General features: G+C 30.8%; 1 protein-coding gene across 6 annotated transcripts; it reads right to left on the bottom strand.

The window, feature by feature from the left end:
* Positions 1-4,105: 4,105 nt before the first annotated feature.
* Positions 4,106-21,023, bottom strand: LOC132758714 (potential E3 ubiquitin-protein ligase ariadne-2-like). Of its 6 annotated transcripts, none has more exons than XM_060750416.1 (7): positions 20,829-21,023; positions 12,144-12,234; positions 11,703-11,781; positions 11,367-11,579; positions 11,007-11,205; positions 10,192-10,236; positions 4,106-9,881 (listed from the first exon to the last, which is right to left on the bottom strand). In XM_060750416.1, exons 2-7 carry the CDS (start codon positions 12,213-12,215, stop codon positions 9,746-9,748), a joined length of 744 nt encoding a protein of 247 aa, XP_060606399.1. In that variant the 5' UTR covers positions 12,216-12,234; positions 20,829-21,023; the 3' UTR covers positions 4,106-9,745. The 6 variants fall into 6 exon arrangements, with proteins under 6 accessions (XP_060606399.1, XP_060606398.1, XP_060606401.1 ...); XM_060750415.1 differs by having other exon boundaries at positions 10,817-11,205; positions 20,829-21,017; XM_060750417.1 differs by having other exon boundaries at positions 9,788-9,881; positions 10,945-11,205; positions 20,829-21,016.
* Positions 21,024-22,772: the final 1,749 nt, after the last annotated feature.

Genomic DNA, 22,772 nt, shown 5'->3' with positions numbered 1-22,772 from the left:
AGCACGCAAAACGGAGAGTTGTCGAGTGGCGCGTTGTCGCGATGTCACTCTGTCGCCCTGTCGCTTTGCTTATAAGCCAATCCGTCGATTTGAGCCAAGCGACATTGTGACATCGCGACAACACGCCGCACGACAACGCGCCGTTTTGTGTGCATCGTTAGAGACAGGAAGACAAAACGAAAGTCCGACATTGCGCCGTCGCTTTGTCGTGCTGTCGCTAGCGACAACACGAGGTACAAAAGTTTTTTAAATCAGCCACAATAAAACAGACATTCGTCAAGTTAGCATTTTATTCAAGTTTTGCAGTGCGTAACTGGTGTTACTCGATGTGGTGTTCAGTTATTACGTTTTGTTACTATAGATAGAACGGTTTGTTAAACAAAATTTTCTGTCCAAAGCTACATTTTAGTACAGCGGAATGCAACAAGCTCACCTCATTTTAAACACCATTAATCTCTAATACAAAATTATCTGTTTTTCTTAATGTGTTTATAAAAATGAATGCTACTTAGGAAATAGATATCAATTCTGAGTTGAGTTCAAAAGCGTAGTAATATAATCACGATAGCCAATAGGCCTGAGTGATTAATTACAAAGCATTTGAACGAAAAACGTGCATTATTATACAATAATGCACGAAGAATTAATATCTAGATCTATTTCCATTCTCACAGGTCAAGAAAGAATATAATTGTATAATTATTATAAAGTTGGACTTTATGTTTGGTGGTTAAATTTGTTTTCGCCTCAGAGTATCCAATAGAAACGTTCTTTAAAGGCTGTTCCAGTGGGTTAAAAAAAACGCTGTGTGTAGAAACATTTTGAGAATAACGAATTTTGAAAACGTTGATAAAAATTTGTTTGTTTATTTCACTCTATTTTTTTTTCAAGCGAAATACAAATTATTAAAAGTGACATAAATATAATACTAAACTCGTTTGGGACATTAAGATAGCTTATTTGATTTGATTGTTTTGCACGTGCTGTTTGGCGCTACATTGTGACGTAACGTAAACAACAGTTTAAACGTCTGTACAGCGTTAACGACTGAATTAAAGATTTTGGTGTTCGGTTTCATTTTCTTAGTTAGAACATTTTCTTTCATTTTAGATATTTTTCACAAGAAAAGTCGACACAAAAATGTTTTTATTTATCAGATTTTTCAACCAAATGGCGCCCTCAATGTTAAAATACACAGGGTGATAATAAGAACGGCGAGTGCATTGTTGTAGAATAATGCACGCTTCGGACCTCCTTTGTTTATATAGAAAAATTTCCGATAGTGTTAGAATGTAATGTTTAGTTGCATAATCTGTTGAATTTTCTAAATAAACTTGACTAGCTCCGTTTACGGAACTGTCTATCATGAATTATGAAATTTTAGTTCGACCGCCAGCAGTTAAGCACCTGGTCATATTGTAAGGTTGTCCAGGCTGACCTGGCTCTATAATGGTAGTGTATTCTTCCAGCATGTTTGATCCGCCGTGATATTGTGATGGGTAGTTTTCGGTAGCATGGGCATTAGTCACGTGACAAAATGCCTTTCGATTTCTACAGCCGACATTTTATTGATTTTTTACGCAATCATTGTACAGCCCATTTCCGTGAAAAGTTACATAGAAACAGGTTTTTTTTAAAAACCATATAGAATCTAAACAGTATTTTATCAACACACGAACTATCAGTGTTTTATATTAACATATTTCCGCACATCCTTTCGACACACTTGAGAAATTAACATTGTATACGCACCGGTCTCTCAAATATCGATAGTATAAGCACAATGGCCAGTTAAAGGATTATGTATGGTGGCTGATTTACGCCATGTCGTATTTTCGCTTCTTCGCCTCAAAACATGGAAATGCTAAAACAGTAAAGGACGACAAAGTTGGACTTATGTTTTCTCATGTCGGAGTAAAAAAATTTTCACGTGTTAAATGTCTTTTGAACATTACATTTCTAAGTTTCTATATTTGCAATTTAAAGCTTTAATTGTCTTTTTGAATAATTTCATTTTTCTTGCGCAATAACACATTTTTTTTCTCTAAACTGAGACTTGGTTTTCCATATGCGTTTCACAATAAACATTCACCATACCAGGTTGTTTGCACAATAACTTAATTTGGTCCGTAAATCAGTTTTTACCACAACATCCAACTTCATTCAGAATTCATGTCTCATTATTGTGAGCAAAATTCTAATTTTCCTTTAGATATGTTAGATATGAGCAGAAAAAAGTTTTATTATCCCCCGCCGAAAATGCGAGGGGGGTATAGAATTAGTCTCCGCCCGTCAATCTGTCCTTCCTGCCGTCAGTCCGTCCAAATTTTTGTCCGGAGTATATCTCAAAAAGTATCAACTTGAAACTTCATAGGTAGAGATATCAACTTGAAACTTCATAGGTGGATAAATCAAATTTAGGAGAAATGCAGTGCACAAGAATGATAACTCTACCCTGCATAATTTTTCAGTTATTGCCCTTTGTTATTTTTCAAACTTAATTTTGTCCAGAGCATAACTAAAAAAATCCTTTGAGATATCAACATAAAACTTCAGAGGTGGTTAGATCTCACTCAGTGATAACTCTACCTTGCCTATTTTTTGAGTTATTGCCCTTTGTTATTTTTCATACTTAATTTTCACCTGAGTGGAGTATAAATTATTTCAAAAAAAATTGAGATGTCAATAATAAACTTCATAGGTGGATAGATTTTGTGAGGAGGAATGTTGTGCGAAAGAATGTTAACTCTACCCTTTTTAATTTCTTAGTTACTGTCATTTGTTATTTTTCATACTTTTTGTCCGGAGCATATCTCAAAAAGTGTTAGAGGTAACAACTTGAAACTTTATAGGCGGATAGATCTCATTGAGGAGGAGTGCAGCACATAAGAATAATAACAAACCGTGCATTATTTTTTTAGTAATTGCCTTTTGTTATTTTTCATACTTATTTTTTATCCCAAGTATAACTACAAAAGTCTTTCAGATATCAACATGAACCTTTATAGGTATATAGATCTTACTTAGGAGGTTGCAGTGCGCAAGAGTGATAACTCCACACTTCATAATTTTTTAGTTATTGCCCTTTGTTATTTTTCATACTTATTTTTTCACCTGAGTGGAGCATAACTCAAAAAGTCTTTGAGATGTCAACATGAAACTTTATAGGTGAATAGATCTTATTAAGAAAGAATGATGTGCACAAGAATGATAACTCTATCCGTTATAATTTTTGAGTTAGTGCCTTTTGTTATGTTTTATACGTTTTGTCCGGAGCTTATCTCAAAAAGTGTTCAAGGTTACAACTTGAAACTTCAGATGGATAGATCTCATTTAGGAGGAAAGCAGCATATAAGAATGATAACCAATCGTGTCTTATTTTTAAATTATTGCCCTATGTTATTTTTCATACTTCAGCGCAATGCTATTTGGAGATACCTTATCATTATACTTAACTGTTGGGTTTTTTTGTTTTTGTCGGGGGTGTTTTTTCTCTTTTTTTTTTTTTTTGTTTTTCGCCGTGACAATCACATTGCTGCATTTGCCAGTAATTTTTTACTTTTGATATATATATGCCAGTGTTTATGTTAAAATCATTTTCATTTCTTGTCTTGTTAGATGAAATAAGTTTCACAATTTTAGTTGATTAGTATTCTTTCACTTAAATTAGGATTTTAAAATTGTATTTATAATAGCAACTTAAAAAGAATGAAATATATTTCATCATAATTACATACAAGCGATAAAAATTTAATACCATTATGCCTGAAAAAGACGCCCTTTGTGCTTGGTACTGCAACATTTTGTAAAACTTTGCAGCATAATAATAGTCTGAGGTTTTTAGCAGGTCTTTTCAAAGAATTTGAATCATACGGTGGGGGTTAAAAATGCAACTGATTTATTTGTTTCTTTGATCTTTTTTGCAACTGAATCACTCGAAATGTATTTATCCAGAGATATAAATAACATCTATGTCTCTGATTTGTCGAACTTACCAATTTTTCTGAGATTACTCGAAATATTTGATTGTTCGAATATCAACTTTGGTGTATGCAATAATTGTTTCGTAAAAGTTTCTCAGGTAAAATTAAAACAAGAACAGTAGTATTGATTCATTACTGATTTATTTTTCCATTTTCATTAATTACAAAACTTTCAAACATCTTGTCTCTATGATACAATCTTATTCTTTGACTCCATGAACCGTAAATTACAGAGACATAGATAACAGAGATATGCAACTTCTTAGCCAATTAAGATAGCACGTGTGCGTGCTAAACTTAAAACCTGTAGCATGTAAAATTTTACCAGATAACTAAATCATTTTCGGAAAGCTTATGTATTTGTCTATGTCTGCAGGTAAAAACATTTACATTTCCCAATTTTAATAAATGAAACATCAATTTTTGAAGAAAAATACTTATAAATTTTTGTTACAAAACTATTCATATGATGAAAAACTGGCTCAGTGGGTATGTTCTGCTTTGTTTTTCTAAGTGAAAGACATGGAAAGTTATCTATATTATAACATGCAGCAATAGATAAAAGGATTAGCTTTAAATGGTGTATAACATAATAGGATCAAATGTACATCCATTAAATTTTACTTGCTACAAAATGCCGAATTTTTCACTTTTTGATAGGCATGAGTGAAATTTCAATGGAGTATATAGGAGTTGTTTATCTCTGTTATCTACATCTCTGGAACTAAACTCAATAAATCTTATATTATTTAGAAATCAGTTATGAATCAAAGTTACAATTTCCTCTAAATATCTAAATATGTACACAACAGAGTTAGAAATGATGATGATGTTTGACACACAAGCTGAAATTTGTTTCTAAAACAAAAGAATGTTGAAAGAAACTGTAAAATACTATACAGACACTGATAAAACTTGTGTAAAAACCTAAGAATGCCATACAGCATGTGTGAATCACTGAAAATGATAAACAATCAGTACATAAAATGATAACCACCTTGCTTGGATTCGTTATAATTCAAAGACATTTTGTTTCAAAAATTATGTATGTAATGTTATGTTTCATCTTCTTTTTATGAAATTTATGAGTAGTAATGGCCAAAAAAATCTCAAAAAATATGTAATAATTATCATGATACTTTGACACTGCTAAGGCCCATATTTTGCGAAGTTGTAATTCACAGTTTTAGTTGATTAACAAATACTTGCGTTTGTATAATATTTAGGATACGATAAATATCTAAGTTCTTATCTTAATTTAATAATAATCTTAATTTCGTGTGATTTATCCAAGAAATGATAATGCAAAAGACAAATGGTGTTGTTTTTCCTCTTGAAATAATGACAGTATGTCACAATATCGGGTTAATGATGCAATTGATTGATTACAATTTGCATATTTATGCAATCATTTGAATAAATGGTATTTAACAGTGCAATAGCTACAATCTTATGACAATGTTATAACAATGTTATAATAGGGATGGCAAACAAAATACAAAAGAAAAACCGTAATTAAAGATATACTATGCCGATCCTCGGGTAAAATATTTTAATAATGGAAATTTATTGAAATCTACAAAATTGTTATTGAATGTCTAATTTGAATAAAAGAATGAATAAACAATGTATGGGAAGCTGCTTTCCCTATTACGGTCAAGCAAAGTTGGCATTTTCTTTAAAAAAAACTGCCAGTCTCCTTAATGACACTATATATTCATATTGTGACCACCTATAGTATGTAGAGTTTTAAACATTACACATCTGCTTCACATGTTTATTTTATATTTACAAAGAGACTGTGTAGCAATTATCAATAATTTCCAATATCAAATTTGAGCATAGTATATCTTTAAATAAAAACTCAAAATTTCTGTTAATATACAAATACAAAGAAAAGGCTAATACATAGCATCTTAAATGTTGAAAAGCGGTGAAAAGCAAAAAAAATGCTAAAGTATGAAAACAAAAGTAACACTCAAATACCAATGTACTATAATGTCTAAAAATCAACTGGAAAATTACGTCGACCAAAAAGAACAATTACTGAATAATAAAAAATATGCAATCAGTGTTATTTTCTGTAGCGTTATCATAAACAAGCGAAATTGATTAAGAAACGAAACTATCTGCCAGAGAAACTTTAGCTAAACTACCATAAAGATGTTAAGTTTATATCAATATATGTATTTTACCGTATTTACATGAATGTTTTTATTATGCGTATTAATTAAACCTTTGTTAGAAACAATAAAACGTCTTACAGTAATGTTATTCTAAAGCTAATAAACACGGAAAACTTACAAATGAATTGGTGAAAACAAATAATCAAAACAAAATATCTTGCACAAATAAACGAAATAAGTTATATACAAACAATAGTCAACTTCATAAATCTAAACACTTTGCAATTTGCAAACAGAAATACACCCTAAATGCAGAAAAAAACTATCAATTTGATTTTCACCATTGTGATCAGTGTTTGGTATATACCATAGTTATTGCTGCTTTCTGTCGACACACCGTCCTTCTTGTAGCATTTAAGTTATTTCAATGTTAAGTTGCCATTTCGTGTTATTTCGCATATTGAATAAATAAAACATGTTTGGATATCAGTAGTTGATTTTTCCATGAAAATGTCCTGCATTGTTTTTATTTCAAACAGTAAACTCATCATTTTTTGCAGCTTCATATATGTTCATTAACTATTGAATGTATATGTAATTCTGGTTATTTTACCATTGATAAGTTTTAAAGTGTTGTTACGTAATTTAATACATATCTATAAACAAAAAAGCTAATAACACACACTCAGAAACCAATGTCTTTAGTTTGCTCTAAATCAACCTTAATAAACTCTTTATAGTTTTTTGCTACTTTATGAAGTTTTTAGTTGCTATTGTTTTGATATGTTTTTAGGTCATGTTTATATGAGTGTTGAGTACAATACCTTTGGCAGATTAGGAATAAAGTACAAACCAAATCTTGCATAGAAAAAAGTGTAAATATTAATTCAGAATATGATAGTATTAACGAAAACTGTACATTTCAAAACATAAAATAGAGAAAACTTGATTACTTAATAATAGAACGCCCAAAAAAACACAAAAAAAACATCAGGTTAACAGTCGGCATAATGCATTCTGATGATACAAAGTCATTCTCTCAAAGATAACATGCCAAACTTGAAATACAAACGCAGTTTTTCTACAACAGTTCTGTATCAAAATTATCAACATAAATTTTACATTTCAAATTGCAATTATATTTACAACATAGCAATATTTTTGATCATATAAAGAACATTTTTCGTGGACTGAATAAAAATACAACACCTTACACTCTTACAATCTATAATTTTCGCAAAGTTACGTGAAACCAAGTATAATAATTATCAACAATTATGAGCAACAACAAGGAATACCCCCACCCTCTCCAAAAAAAAAATAAATAAAATGATATATGAAATGAGCCAATAAATTTAAATGCTTTACTTAAATATTGTTGTGATTGAGATGCTTTTATGTTGTTGTTGTTTTGTTTTTTTTTGTTGTTTTTTTTAATTTATTTATCTTTTTATTTATTCATTTTTAATTTGTTTTTTCTGATTTTTTTTTTTTGCTTTTATGTTGTTGTTGTTTTTTTGTTGTTGTTTTTTTTAATTTATTTATCTTTTTATTTATTCATTTTTAATTTGTTTTTCTGATTTTTTTTTTCTTCAAAACAATACCTTTCAATATTTTTTCTAACATATTTTTGTATATTATAAATAACAGAATATGATACATTAAAACAAATGTTATTTTAATGCACGCAGATACGGGAATACAAACAATAAGAAATGTCTAGCCTTGCAAATGATAGCTACAATGCATATACTATACTACAATGTATATATAAACTCTAATTGTCTGTAAAATAAGTGTTAAAATTACAATAGTCATTTTGATATTAATTTAATGTATGACCATCCTAATGGGCACTAGAGGGAACTGAAGAAATGACAACGTATACACGTCAGTTATATGCCTTAAAGGACGCCTACATTTAAAATTTACGAGATACTTTTTAAGATAAAAATTTGAATATTAAAAGGGCTTTTAGAAATTAGACCTTCAGTTTCAATGCAGGTAACTAATTCAACTACTTGCGTTCTTTATTCGTACATGCAAAACTTTAAATACAATACAAACACAAAGTTTTGTATCAAAATTATCAACATAAATTACATTTCTACATTACAAATTGCAATTATATTTACAACATAAATCAAAAGTCAATCAGATAAAGAAAGCTTAACCGTGGATTGGATCTTACCATTTATCATTTTCACAAGGTTACGTGAAATCTAGTACAGCAATTATCAACAATTGTAAACAACAACAAGAATAAAATAAAAGTATAACAAATATGAAAACTGATATATGACAAATTCCGAAATTGCCAAATTAACTGCCAAAACCTGCTATAATATACTTCTCTCATGTTTTGATACTTTGTATCATTAATAAGGTTACGCTTATTTAAATATATTTTATCTAAATGTAGAATTCTTTTAAAAATGTACATAAAATGTTGTATCATTTTATTATTTTTTAAAGGAAATTTATTTAGCTAAATGTAGATAACCATTTAGTAATTGCTAATCAGTTAATCTCTGGTCTGATCAGGGTTGATATAGGTCTTTATAGGTGTATGTCATTTTTTTTTAAACAGTTATCTTAATCTTCATGATTTTAGGGCAGGTCTTAAAGTATGGATTAGCAATGGTAATCTAATTTTTTTTATTTTTTTTAAACAAGTAAAGGTAAAGAAATGTTACTGTCTCACACATCATTTATTACAACGTCATATTTTATCAATGTATATATGTCAGGATGGAATACAAAATGTATATCATTAGAGTTTTGAAGATATAAATAAGAAAATAATATACTCAGTAACAATTAAAAATGTTTAATCATTTGTATTTTTGATTTTATCAAGTATTTTTTTAAAGTTGTATAAAGATAGTCTCCTATAAATCTGTGATAGATTGGCCATGCTTTTTATATCTGTATTTTATAAATGTTGTGTACTATGTAAATAAACAAATAAACCTGATTGTTGTGATTGTGATGCTTTTTATTATGTGTTTGTTTTTTTTTTCAAAATTATACCTTTTAATATTTTTCTATCATATATGAGTATAATGTTAAATATATATAATATTGTTTACACACCAATGGTATAGAGACAAAAAGCCTCTTTAGTTGTTCTGTATCACTAAAGTGTATCATGGTAGAAATGACAAGAAAATATATTTTATTTCAATTATAGATAAAACGATTTTTTCAATTTTCATGGTTTTCCTTATATAGAATTGTCAAACATCTGAACTTTGAGTGACATTATGCCTATTCAATGAGATATGTACAGTGAGTGAACAGGTGTAAGTCAAAATAAGTTTTTATATAGCCATAATTTCTTTTAATTTAATAATTTACTTCATATAAACAATAAATAACCCCGGATCGAAACCGAATTTCTGTATATATCAATTAGAACTTACCTGAAACGTTTAGTTTATAGAAAGAGTTGGGCAGTCTTTTTATATTTTAGGCAGATTTTGAATTTTATTATAAACATTTTCCAAAATGAACTGTTGGTCCAACACCATTTCAACAGTCAAACATTTGAAATAAAAAGTCAATTTAGCTCAACTTGACTATGAGCATAATGTCACTTTAAACTCTTTTTTCTATCAAAGTGTTTTAGGAAAATCAAAACATTCTGCTTTCGTAAAAATTGTAAACAAAATCATTCGATGTAGTCATGCATATTGTAACAACAGAAAAACAAATCCCTAAAAAACTGACTCGCTCTTTCTTTCCACCTTCCAAGCATATCTGTGGACGTCTGAAAACAACACTGAATGTTATCAAAATCTCATTTGTCAAGATATGCAAAAGATAAAAAAGCCAAAACTGTTTTCTCTCCCAATCGGTATTAATTATTTATAGTCATCTAATAAGTCTGCATCTTAATTACTGCTTTATGTCAAGCATCAACAATAAAGAGTGGATTAGTTTCTAATTAATGCTGTTTTCATGCATACAATTTTACTAGTTTTCTTGGTAGAATAAAAGATGGTTTATCAATGAATAAACAATTCTTTATGAACATATATTTCATTTTGTCGTTAATCAGTATAAAGTAGTCTAATTACCTGAGACATGTTGTTTGTACATGGACCAGGAGAATCAGTTTCTTGCTGTAAATTCAAAAAATCCTTTTAATAAGAAAACCCCTCCTAACTCAAGAAACCCTTAAAAAAGTAAAAAAAAAATACAGTTTTAAATGTCAAAAAAAACATCACTTTATTTTCTTTTTTTCTTTCAATTTCGTAATTTTATGTTCATTGTGAAAGTCATTATTTCATTGTGTTTTGGATTAAAATCTTAAATAGTTTCACAAAGGTAGAAGCATATGCATAAGCTCATATCAAATTGAAATATTTAACATGTTAATTATTTGTGATGGTTTCTTCTTCTTTTCATGAAACAGAATCAAGCATTTATCAGTCTTGTTTTTTACTAACATTAAGGCAGAACAATTTGCCGAGGAGCGACCGTGCAAGGCGTGTTATAGGAGCCACATTGCCAATTTCCATTTTTTCTTACTTTTAAGCATATAAAACAAAATTGGCCTTTACATCCAATGCAATCCATGTGTTTACAATCTTTGGTGTGCTCAATTAATGTCCCGCATAGTGGACAACCTCGAGTAGAAGGACAATTTTTCACACCTACTATTTCTTTCGTTGGACAATCTCGAAGGAATTTTATGCTTACGTTTTCGCAATTTTCGTTCCCGCAAGTATTTGTCCCAGAAGTTCTCCACACACGAAGACATATCCAACAAAATTCGAAAAGGACGTTCGATGCAGCAGAGCAATATAAACAAATGACCCGGGGATTACTTTTATCTTTCCTCACGCAGTTTGATTTGCATTTCGGACACTGTTGGCTTTTTAAGGCGTACCGTATGTAATTGTCGGATATCTTCCCTTCAACATCGGTCCTTTCATTTTTTGTAAATAGTGCAACTTTTTTAATCTTCTTAAATTCCCATGGCTGCCTGCATGTTTCATTTTTCTTATCATCGACCATAGCTGGACAACAAATTGTATGTTTTTTGTCCGCAACTTCAGTTTGAACATAATTTGTCATGGATGTGGGTCCTATGTATAAAGAAACATCCATTTTAAGGTAAGGGGTACAAATAAATTATAAATATGGGGAACTGAACAATATTATGTAAGACCATAAGGGCAATATTTCAAACTATTTCTTTAAAAACAAAATGCGTCACAAAGAAGCATATTCGTTTAATATAACGTACCTATGGCATGTCCACATGACATATCAATAGCTTGATCGTCGATACCGAGCATATCGGGTTTTCTAGAAAGTTTGACTTTCGGACCATACCTTTTTTCATTTTCAGAGCCACCTGGTAAGCGCATTACAGCACCAATAGTTGACTCGTCTTCTATCCCATAATCTTTAATGTGCATCACCTTTCCATTCGGATCTACCTCTTTTAGTTCTTTTCCTGTTTATTAAAATGAAAAGGAATGAAACAAGATTCGAAAGATATTGTCCTTACAAATATTCTTTTAGAATGATAACAGTTATTGTACTTAAAGTTAACGCAAATATTCACAATATATTTTACCTCCATAAACTAATCCAAAATTTCCAGTCAACCCAATATGTTCAGAAAACTTTTCAAACAGTTCTGCTACTGTGGCATTCTGTAAAATATGTAGAATTTATTATAATCGTAGATTATTATCATCAATGATACAAGGACATCAGTTCAGTTCAGTTCTGCACACGAAAAGGAACATATTATAGATAAAACTGCCAATAGTTAATATAATATAAATATTTTTAGCGTTCCATGATGTACGAAGCTCGAAATCGTAGTGTAGATTCAGTATTCGCGGTATTTCTCTTAAAGAAATATGTTTGATAAAAAAGAATCGAATACTCGGTTGAACTGCGATTTCTAGCATTTTTTAAAATGCTAATACTTGTAGACTTTACTTTTACATTGATTGTCATATGTTTAATCACTTAAAGATTTTAACACAAGCATGAAGTATATGCTCACCTTGTCAATGATTAAGTTTGACGTACTTGCTGAAATGCCTTTGACAAACACTTGTATCTCTTTGCCAGACATGTTGAGATAATTCGATTCACTGCAATATACTCGTAAATAAAAAAATCTTTCTATTTGTGTAATTCTGTTATGTTGAAGTCATCTCATCTTTTTTTCATTTAGCAATTGAAACAGCTGTGCATCTTAGAAAAAAATCTATATATATATAATATATAAAAATTGAAGGCAATCGGTCTTATGGTGGTTTGAGTTGCCGAAGACTGTGACATTTTAACAACAGAAACATCCGTCTGCAGTTTTAACTTGAGGTGGTATTTGGTTTATTGATAGGAATGTAAACACACTGGTGGGTCAGATGAGGATTTTGAAGCAATTCAACAAAAAAGTAGATTGGTCTCCCAATAAATCAATTAACAATAGCTTTTATTTGTCACCAATGTCAAGTAGCTTTTATACGAACATGATGTTAGTGAATTTCCTCATACCTGCCTAAAATTCAGGTAACAGTCTACCAATATATTGATAAAATAACGTTTCACCAATTAACGTGGAGCTATACAAATAAATCCTGAATTTGGTCTTTTCGAAATTCATTCGAGTGTGTGTTCTACTTTTGTTACTATTTTATATACTGTTTGTATATTTGTTACAATTATAATGATAAAAAACAGACTTTGTTCATTTTGACTACTGTTTTTTATTAACAAAAGATCACATTTAATATTTTAATCTCTAGCAAGCCTATCAAGGTTCATGATGAACAATATCTTTCGTCCGCCAATTTGTCTATAATATACAATTCTAGTAAAATCCAATTAACCATTGAAAAATATATACAAATATCTGGTCATAAGATGTCTACTAGTTCATCGTCATTTGCTGCATTTCTTGCTTGGACGCCCTTTGATGCTTTGCATCAATGCTTTTCTTCTAATACCATTATATATCATTTGCCGCGAAACATGTTAAGGACACATTATGAAAAATTAAGTCGATGAAAGTTTTCGTTTTGGCTTATTTACAAATGGATCTTTATATTTCTTACTATGATTAGTTGTTGATGTTTGTAGAAAATGAGTAGCATTATATTAGGTGAAAAAGAAAATGTACATGCTTTGATATATTTTATAATCTAATTTTACTGACAATAGTAGTGACACAAACAGAACAATGTTGCACTACTGTCATGTCATATTACATTCGCAAGTCTTGTAAGTCTTGTTTGTATTTGAATTACTTTCATTACCAGGTAGGCATCAGCGAAAACATTTTTTTTTAATTTAATATCTGGCCCCTCTCTCATTGACAGTGCATACGATTAGTATTATGAAGAAAATGATTTACAAACCTCCGAAAAAATGTACAGAATATAACATGACCTGTGCGTAGGAATAATTTGGTAAGGTATCTGTAATGAGCGCATTGTTTGCGCGGAGCTTCTCAATTGCTGCATTGCAGCAACATTTGTACTTGTGATATATAGAATCTGTTAAGCGTTGTATAAAGTACCGGTTCAAATTATTGAAATTACCCAATAACAGATATGTCAAAATTTGTTTAAAAAATGCTTTCAAGTACAACATGTGCTAAATATTTTAAATGGGCAAAGTGTAATTCTTTTATGTAATCATGGGTTTTGGCAAGTTTGGTTGAACCAAGGCGTTCAAAATGAAATATTTTTTCTCCATTTGTTTTGTCAAAGACTTAAAGATAATTTTTATTTGCAAGGGTATAGCAAGTTAGATTCTAGTGATTATTTGCAAGGATGGTATAGCAAGTTAGATTCTAGTGAATGTCTGTCATTGTATAATCGTATTAATATCAATTATGACCAAGAAACTTATATATCTATTTTAAATATCAGGAAATTCAGGCATTGCTAAGCTCAATTATGTTCAGGTCTTTCACATTTAGAAGTAACTAAAAAGTCATACAGCAAAAAGAGTAACTCAAATTATTGGAATTGTAAAGCATATTCTTTAGAAGTATTTGAAAATGAATTTCATTTTCTACTAGTCTGTCCGGTATATGCAGATTTAAGTTCAAATTATATTGCTTAGAAATATTATACTTGCGCAGCAGCAAATTGAGTATATTACTATCGTGTAAAAATGAAAATGTTATAAAAGGTCTTGCAAGTTATATTTATTATGCAACAATTCAAAAAGATGATTATGCAATTTTGATTTAACAACGACTATATTTTATCTTCAATAATGTAATATAATTACAAAATATAATCTGGAAATCTCATTGGCCATTCTAAAATAAACTGTAAAGGATAGTTCTTATCATTCTACGATAGTTCTAAAATAAAATATACAGGATAACTCTCTAGTTAAATTGCTCAAATATTTAAGTTTTAAGTTCATTACATTTTCTAGTGAACAGTTTTTTACGCAAGAACTTACTGAGTTTATTTTACACAAAATCTAAGTTTTAAATTGTGTCCAAAATAATGAGATTTATATCAGAACTTATCAGGTACCATTAGTTTAAAATGTTCAATAAGTGTCTAATAAATTATATGATTATTTAAGTATTCAACTGATATAATGTTTAAATTTTTTATACATTTTTGCATTTAATCAAGTATTTATAAAAAATAGTTGCCTTCCGACTGCATAGATGTTGGTGCTAGAAAATGGCTTCACTTACTGAAACACGACAGGTTTGTTAATAAACACATACATCTTAAAGTGTTCCATTATTCAAGATTATAATATGCCTACAAGAAATTATCACATCATTGTTATGCAAGCTATGATTAACAATTTAACTTCGGCCGAGTATCTTTTTTTTAAAAAATACTTCTTGCTTATTCAACAGGTCGAATGGATATTGAGTATGCTTTGACGTCTACGCATAGATTTTTTAATAAATTCATTTAAAGATATTGATATCTTTGACTTACAAAAAAAGAATAATTGAAGTTGAAACGGTGAAGTTTGAATCATGTGCTAGTGGAGTTGAAATCGTGATGTTGAAAATGTGAATTCAAGAAATTGAATTTATGAAAGTGAAATCGCGAATTCCCAAAGTTGAATTAATGAAATCGTAATTCGCAATCATGAAAAAAATATAAAGATGATTTCGTAAATTCATGAATTCTTTATGTTAAAATCTTTATTTAAAAAGAATGAAATATTCATGACAATGAAATACTTTGGTAAAAAAAATTAACTTGATTTGATTTTACAAATGCTTATAAAAAAATGTGATCCCTCTGTGATAATAAATATTGCGGCTTGCTTTTTGAATACTTTCAAAATTGTCATCTTGTGGGCATATACCCCATATAATTCATGGCATGTTTATGGCATTATACTATTTAGCTATTATTCATTTATTTGCTTGACAAATATTGCATGACAATGACATCAATATATTTTAAAGTTGATCTAATATGTTATATTTTAGATAAATATTGCGTTGCTAACTTGTAAAGAGGAAAACCTAGCGGAATTCTACCACATATATACCTTAAATTGATCTTATTAGATATATCTTAATGCAAATATAGTACTGCGTAATAATATGGGATTTCCAATCCAATTTCGTGTTTTCGCTTCGCGCCCCCGCCTTTTTATTTCTTAAATCTCGCTTTGCGCCCCCGCGGGGCGAAGTTTTATTTATCAACCTTCGCCAGGCGCCTGCGCTAATTAGCTTGTTTTCGCCCCGTGCCCCTGCCATTTTAACTTGTTAATTCTCGACTTTTCGCTTGGCGGGGTCGCGGGGAGACAACACGAATGGCACAAATTAGCCACCATAAGAAATGTTATAGTAAGTGTCAGATTTACATGTAAATAATTCAATATATTTGTATCAATTAAGCATGTCATTTTTTCAACCATTTTTTCTTTGTTATCTAACCACGCCTTTTCGAAGAAAAAAGGGGATATAAGTAAGGACACTGTCCGTCTATATGAATGTTTATCTCTCGGTCTATCCGTCATACATCGGTTCCTGTCCATAACTCAGTCATTCATCAAGGGATTTTGTCTAATAACTTGGCACAAATATTCACCATAATAAGACGACACGTTATGCAAATGACCAGACCGCAAACACGAAGGTCAAGGTCATACTCGATTATCAAAGGTCAACATTGTCAGATGGAGGGTATACTTTTTGCTCGGTCTATAACTTTTTCATCCGTGAGAGGAATTTGAAATAGTTTTGCATACATGACACCAAAAATATATCAAGGTCAAGGGTATATTTATAGGTCAAAGCTTAAAAAGATCTGTTATAGGTCCTTCATTGTGTCATATCCCTGACTTTTCCATTTGAAAATGGATTTTGAAATATGACGACAATAGGTCATGCACAACACAAATGCCGCTGCCACAAAGGTCATGGTCACAAAGTTTAACATAGTCTATATTTTCGTTGTCCAGAGAATAACTAATAAAGTATAGGAGAAATTTTAGAGATAACAACAAGAGTGATTGCGCTGCAAAACAAACCAAATGTAACTCCATCTTTTATGATTTTAAAGTTACTTCCTTGTTTAAACTTATTATCAGTGATTCATGCTGCTTAAATATATTTCTATTGACATACAAAAATATTTTGATAGCTAAATGGTACTTCTTTAATGGAAATATCTCATTCGTATCTCTTGTTACCGACGAAAAACGAGTTTTGTATTTTGGTAACAGCGACCTTTACCCTAGTGGGGGGGGGGGGGCATTACAATCCCAAGCGTGGTCTTTACATCAGCTTGCTAAACTGAATGTATAGTTTGATCACAATTACTAATTGCTAACCCAAGTTATCACCCGAAAATCATAAAATTGACCAACAGACTTACCGACCGACCAACCTACACGGCCTCTTCTCTTTCCTCGCCCACACCCCTAATTTTAAAATTTGACTCTAGCAGGTAAATATTCAAGCAGTTCATTTTATTACCATAGGACGCATGTACTCGTATATTAAACTAAACAAGATTGCGGCATGGTAAGGTTATGCATCCAACCGTACTGATGACAGCAGTTTCAGCTAAAAGTGCCTATTACAATTCTTCTATCATTTTATATACCAATTACGCTGTAAATATTTTCAAATTACATTTTTAGAGAAATGACAAAAATCCAACATAAATACTTCAATAAATCAAATGGAAAAAAACGAGTTTCAGTAAATAATTACAGGAAATTTAGGGTATGCAATTAAAACCTGCAATTTTAATTTTTATAAGAATATAAAAGAATACCTTGAAATATTCCCTTAGCTTTCGCTGATAAATATAACTGAGGGTGTGATCAGCTACGTGGTTCAAACGATTGCAACCAATGGCAATAACAAAACAAAATAACATTTAAACCCGGTTTCCCTTGTTACATAGCATTTATGTCTAAATATATATCTGCTAAGATCATCTTTTAAATTAGAAAAATGTATGTATTGGATGTAAAAAATAAAAGTCGAATCACCCTTAGGATATGTCTTTTGACGTATTATCTGTGATATGTAGCCTAAATAACCTCTATTTTCAAAATTGCATTAATTTAGTTCCGCTTATTGTTTTCTCGTTTAAGGCAAACGCATTTTTTAAATTTGGGGACCGCTTTTCATGGAATGGCACTAACGTGTCGCATTGAAGGTTCCATGATAACCCCCATATGAACACATCTGCGGATGTTTCAAAATTCCAAACTTTACCAGTTCATGTTAAATGTTGAAAATTGCTTAAGCCGGTGCTAGTGGACGTGGACGGTAACTTGCACATTCCATTAGCGTCCATGAACAGGTTCTATCAAACCGAGCCTGCAACATTTTCAATTTTTTCGGGTTTTTTTTTTTCGTTCTTAAGGGATTATTTCGTATCACATATTCAAGATATTGTATCATGTGCATCATATGTTGTATAAATAAAAATTTGGAACATAGTTCATGAAAAAGCGGTTAGCTTATTTTGATAGATTGACCTGATTATAAATTTGTTCAAACCCTCTGCACAAATCGTTAAAACCTAATTTTCTTCTCTAGTTGTACTTTATTTTAAAAAAAGCTTTTACACAAAAAGTACAATTTAATCACCAATGGGAACGTATTTCAGCAATGCAAATGTGTCGCTATTTGAAAAAGTGCTCGCATAAAAAGATTCAAACAACAATACATAATGCTAGCATAATCTACAAAGACGCCATAAATAAAACAAAAGCGTCACATGGCCGAGAATAATAAGTTCATATTGTTAAAATCTTGAATTCATGAAGTTGAAATCTTGAATTCACGAAGTGGGATTCATCAATTCACAAAGATAAAATCGTGAAGATTGAAACAAGAATTTCACAATCATCAATTCGTAAAGGTGGAAACGTGTTATGAAATTGAAAGTTGAAATCGTGAAGTTCAAAACTTGAATTTACGCGGTTGAAATCGGGAAGTTTAAAACGTGAAGTTCATTACAAAGTGTACTTCGAGATCGTGAATACGTTAAGTTAAAAACATGGATTCCAGAAATTAAGAAAATGCGAATTCGTAAAGTTTAAATTACAAATAAATGAATTCAGTATGCTTATTTTGTGAATTTTTGAACTCAAAATCATGAAATTATGAATATAAAATGAAAAAAAATGAAGCTGAAATGTCACCCCTTGTATTTTGACTCACGCTGGCTATTATGTTTGATATAAATAGATCGAGTTGTGTGTTTGCATATGTAAAACGATTGTGCAATGGGAGATATATTTAGGCAATTATTGCGTAATGATATATATTGTATAGAAATGCGGGAGACCAGCCGGAATTCTTCTACAGATATATTAAAAGTTGATCTCATCAGATATATTTCTAGAGGCGTAGTAATATGGGAATTTCTGCTTCGTATTATTTAAGATTTAATATTATTGTTAAACAAAACTACGCAGTAATATGAAAAAAGCCTCAGGTGGTTTTATTTTTAACAAGTGTTGCTTAGTTATACGGTAATCCTGGATAAGAATTTTGGTTTCGGTTTCGTTTTCTGCACACAGGAAAAATCGACAATGATTGCAGACGATTTGGCAAGGTTTTTTTTTTTTTTTAGGAACAACACGATTAATATATGTGAGGTTAGATTATCAGATAATAGCAGAATTATGTTAAAAAAAATTGTTTACAATCATCGAATAAATTATGCATCACAGTTCAGCATATATTCTGCCGCTGTGAAAAACAAATTTTATACAAATTATTGCAGTTGTATAGAGATTTCACTCAATATTTACCATTTGGCAATCAGTGGACAACTGACAATCTAGCAGGTTAATATTCGGGCAGTTTATTTTATCACCATAGGACGTATGTTAAACACATAGTAGGGTAATGCATCTTATTGGGGAGGTCATCAGACCTCTCCACAGTGTTCAGACTGATTGCTGGCGGCATCCATTTTTGCGTATCTGATTATAGTGAAGGAATCTCATTTAAAGCGTAAAGTCATTAGAATCATTAGGAGCAGTCTACAAAAATTGTTTTGCGCATGCTCCGTTTCAAAATACGACTTAACTTAAACGAAAAAATAACATCGAAGTGAACAAATCGGTACAAAGAAAAAACGGAAAATATTATTTATGTTACTTAGCGCTACGTGGATGTTTCATTCCGTTTTAATCTTTTAAATTGTATAAATCGATTACTGTATTGTTTTCTGAATAGCGTTTTTACTATTTCATGTTCCGATAAATAGTAACAGTGAATTTTACAGGTACAATATCACCATGCACTATTATATGACCGGGTGACCTGTGTACCGAACTTTTACTGCTCCTTAAACATTTGAACCGGTATTACTAAATAATATTTTGGCGCAAGTGGCACAAATTTTACTCAAGATTTTCCTCAAATATTGTGATTGAAGGCATGCAGCTTTATATACTGTTTATTCTAATCAAATGATATAAACATTTTTATGTGAATTTTGGACTTAAAATTGTTTGATTAACAAACTTTATGCGTTTTGGAAAATGTAGAGGAAATGTTTCCATATACTTACCAAAACATTAACCGAAAATGTGCTTATTGAATTTTTTAAGTTCTAAACTTTTATTGTGATACTGCTTTCAATATATATATACATGGAGCTAAATATATATGAGATATATACATGTGTATATCATTTATTTTAAATTTAGTTTGATGACATAACATAGATTGTTCCCTTTTAGAAAAAGTATCCCTAATGTGCCAAGAAAAAAGTCCATTTCTCCGGCATATAATCAATCAAAACATTTTTAAAAAAATGAAGTGTAAAACAAACTTTCATTATGATACTATATTCAATATATATAATAAATTCTATTTTGTTAAATAATTGTAATTTATAAGCATTCCTTGTGTCTTTTATGCAAAATTATCCCCAAATATTTTCGAATGAAACAAATTTTCCACAGCAGCAAAAAGACCTCTCGCATGCTTCTTTTTAAAGAAGCAAACTTGTACTTTACTGATGACAGCAGTTTAACATAAACAATTGCGTATTACAATTCTAATATGATTTTATTTTTTATTATTATGCTGTGAATATTTTCAAATGGCTTTTTAGATAGAGATGAAAACAATCCGACATAGATAATTCAATGAATCATATGAACAACGAGTTACAGTAAATAATTACAGAAAACTAAGGGTATGTAATTAAAACTAGCAATTTAAATTTTTTAAAGGAAAATAAAAGAATACCTTGTAATATTCCCTAAGCTTTTGCTGCTAAAGTATTGAGGCTGTGATCAGCTACTTCAACCAGTGGCAATAACCAAACAAGATGATATTAAAACCCGGTTTCCCTTGTTACAACGCATTTATGTCTAAATAGATATCTGCTTAGATCAACTTTTAATTTCGAAAAATGTATGTATTGGTAACATGGGAATTTCTGCTTCGTAGTTTCACAAAACTACGTTGTAATATGAAGTGGATTTATTTATGACAAGTGTTGCTTAGTTATATGGGAATCTGGGCTAACATTGTTTCGGTTTCGTTTTGCACACATGAACTTGCAGACGATTTGGCAAGATAAGATTTTGTTTTTTCTCTTAAAAAGATCAAGAACAAGTTACACATTTGGCAATCAATTTATCCATGAGAAAATGATTAATTGCGTTAACCGACAATGTGAACAGTTCTTAGAACCTTAAAAATATACTTTTCTGTAGATATAATGAACATTCAAAGACCAAGTTCTCGAGTTATTGTTATTTAGACAAATGTACAATAACTTTTTCAGTACTAAGCTATAAAAATACATTGTTAGAAAAAGAACGCAAAAAAAGACTGTCATGTAGCGAAAGTTTACATGCCTGCGTTATTTTCAACTTTGTTTTGCTTTTAAGAATTTATAAAAGCTATATTCGTGCCATAAAGTTTAACATCAATTATACTAATCGGCTCATTTTTATTTTTAGCTCACCTGACCACGAAGTGGTCATGGTGAGATATAGTGATGGGGTTATGTCCGGCGTCCGTCGTCGTGCGTCGTGCGTTGTGCGTCGTTCGTCGTCAACAATTGGGTTGTTAACAGTCTAGCAGTCACAGTTTTGATTGGATCATCATCAAACTTTGTCGGAATGTTTGTCTCAATGAAATACAGATCGAGTTCGAAGATGGGTTATCTCGGGTCAAAAACTAGGTCACAGGAGCTAAAAATAGAAAAAGCTTGTTAACACTCTAGAGGCTGCAGTTTTCATCCAAATATTCTGGAAATTTGTCAGGAAGGTTGTTTTGATGATATCTAGGTCAAGTTCGAAGGTGGTCAAAAACTAGGTCACAGGAGCTAAAAATAGAAAAAGCTTGTTAACACTCTAACAATTGGGTTGTTAACAGTCTAGCAGTCACAGTTTTGATTGGATCATCATCAAACTTTGTCAGAATGTTTGTCTCAATGAAATACAGATCGAGTTCGAAGATGGGTTATCTCGGGTCAAAAACTAGGTCACAGGAGCTAAAAATAGAAAAAGCTTGTTAACACTCTAGAGGCTGCAGTTTTCATCCAAATATTCTGGAAATTTGTCAGGAAGGTTGTTTTGATGATATCTAGGTCAAGTTCGAAGATGTGTCATCTCCGGTCAAAAACTAGGTCACAGGAGCTAAAAATAGAAAAAGCTTGTTAACACTCTAACAATTGGGTTGTTAACAGTCTAGCAGTCACAGTTTTGATTGGATCATCATCAAACTTTGTCAGAATGTTTGTCTCAATGAAATACAGATCGAGTTCGAAGATGGGTTATCTCGGGTCAAAAACTAGGTCACAGGAGCTAAAAATAGAAAAAGCTTGTTAACACTCTAGAGGCTGCAGTTTTCATCCAAATATTCTGGAAATTTGTCAGGAAGGTTGTTTTAATAATATCTAGGTCAAGTTCGAAGATGGGTCATCTCCGGTCAGAAACTAGGTCACAGGAGCTAAAAATAGAAAAAGCTTGTTAACACTCTAGTGGCTGCAGTTTTCATCCAAATATTCTGGAAATTTGTCAGGAAGGTTGTTTTGATGATATCTAGGTATAGTTCGAAGATGGGTTATCTCGGGTCAAAAACTAGGTCACAGGAGCTAAAAATAGAAAAAGCTTGTTAACACTCTAGAGGCTGCAGTTTTCATCCAAATATTCTGGAAATTTGTCAGGAAGGTTGTTT

Source organism: Ruditapes philippinarum, unplaced genomic scaffold (genome assembly GCF_026571515.1).
Source record: "Ruditapes philippinarum isolate M1 unplaced genomic scaffold, ASM2657151v2 ctg18093_1_1_1_1, whole genome shotgun sequence".
Taxonomy (NCBI): Eukaryota; Metazoa; Mollusca; class Bivalvia; order Venerida; family Veneridae; genus Ruditapes; species Ruditapes philippinarum.
Note: the sequence above shows the minus strand (reverse complement) of the source record. Positions and strands in the feature narration are given on the sequence as shown.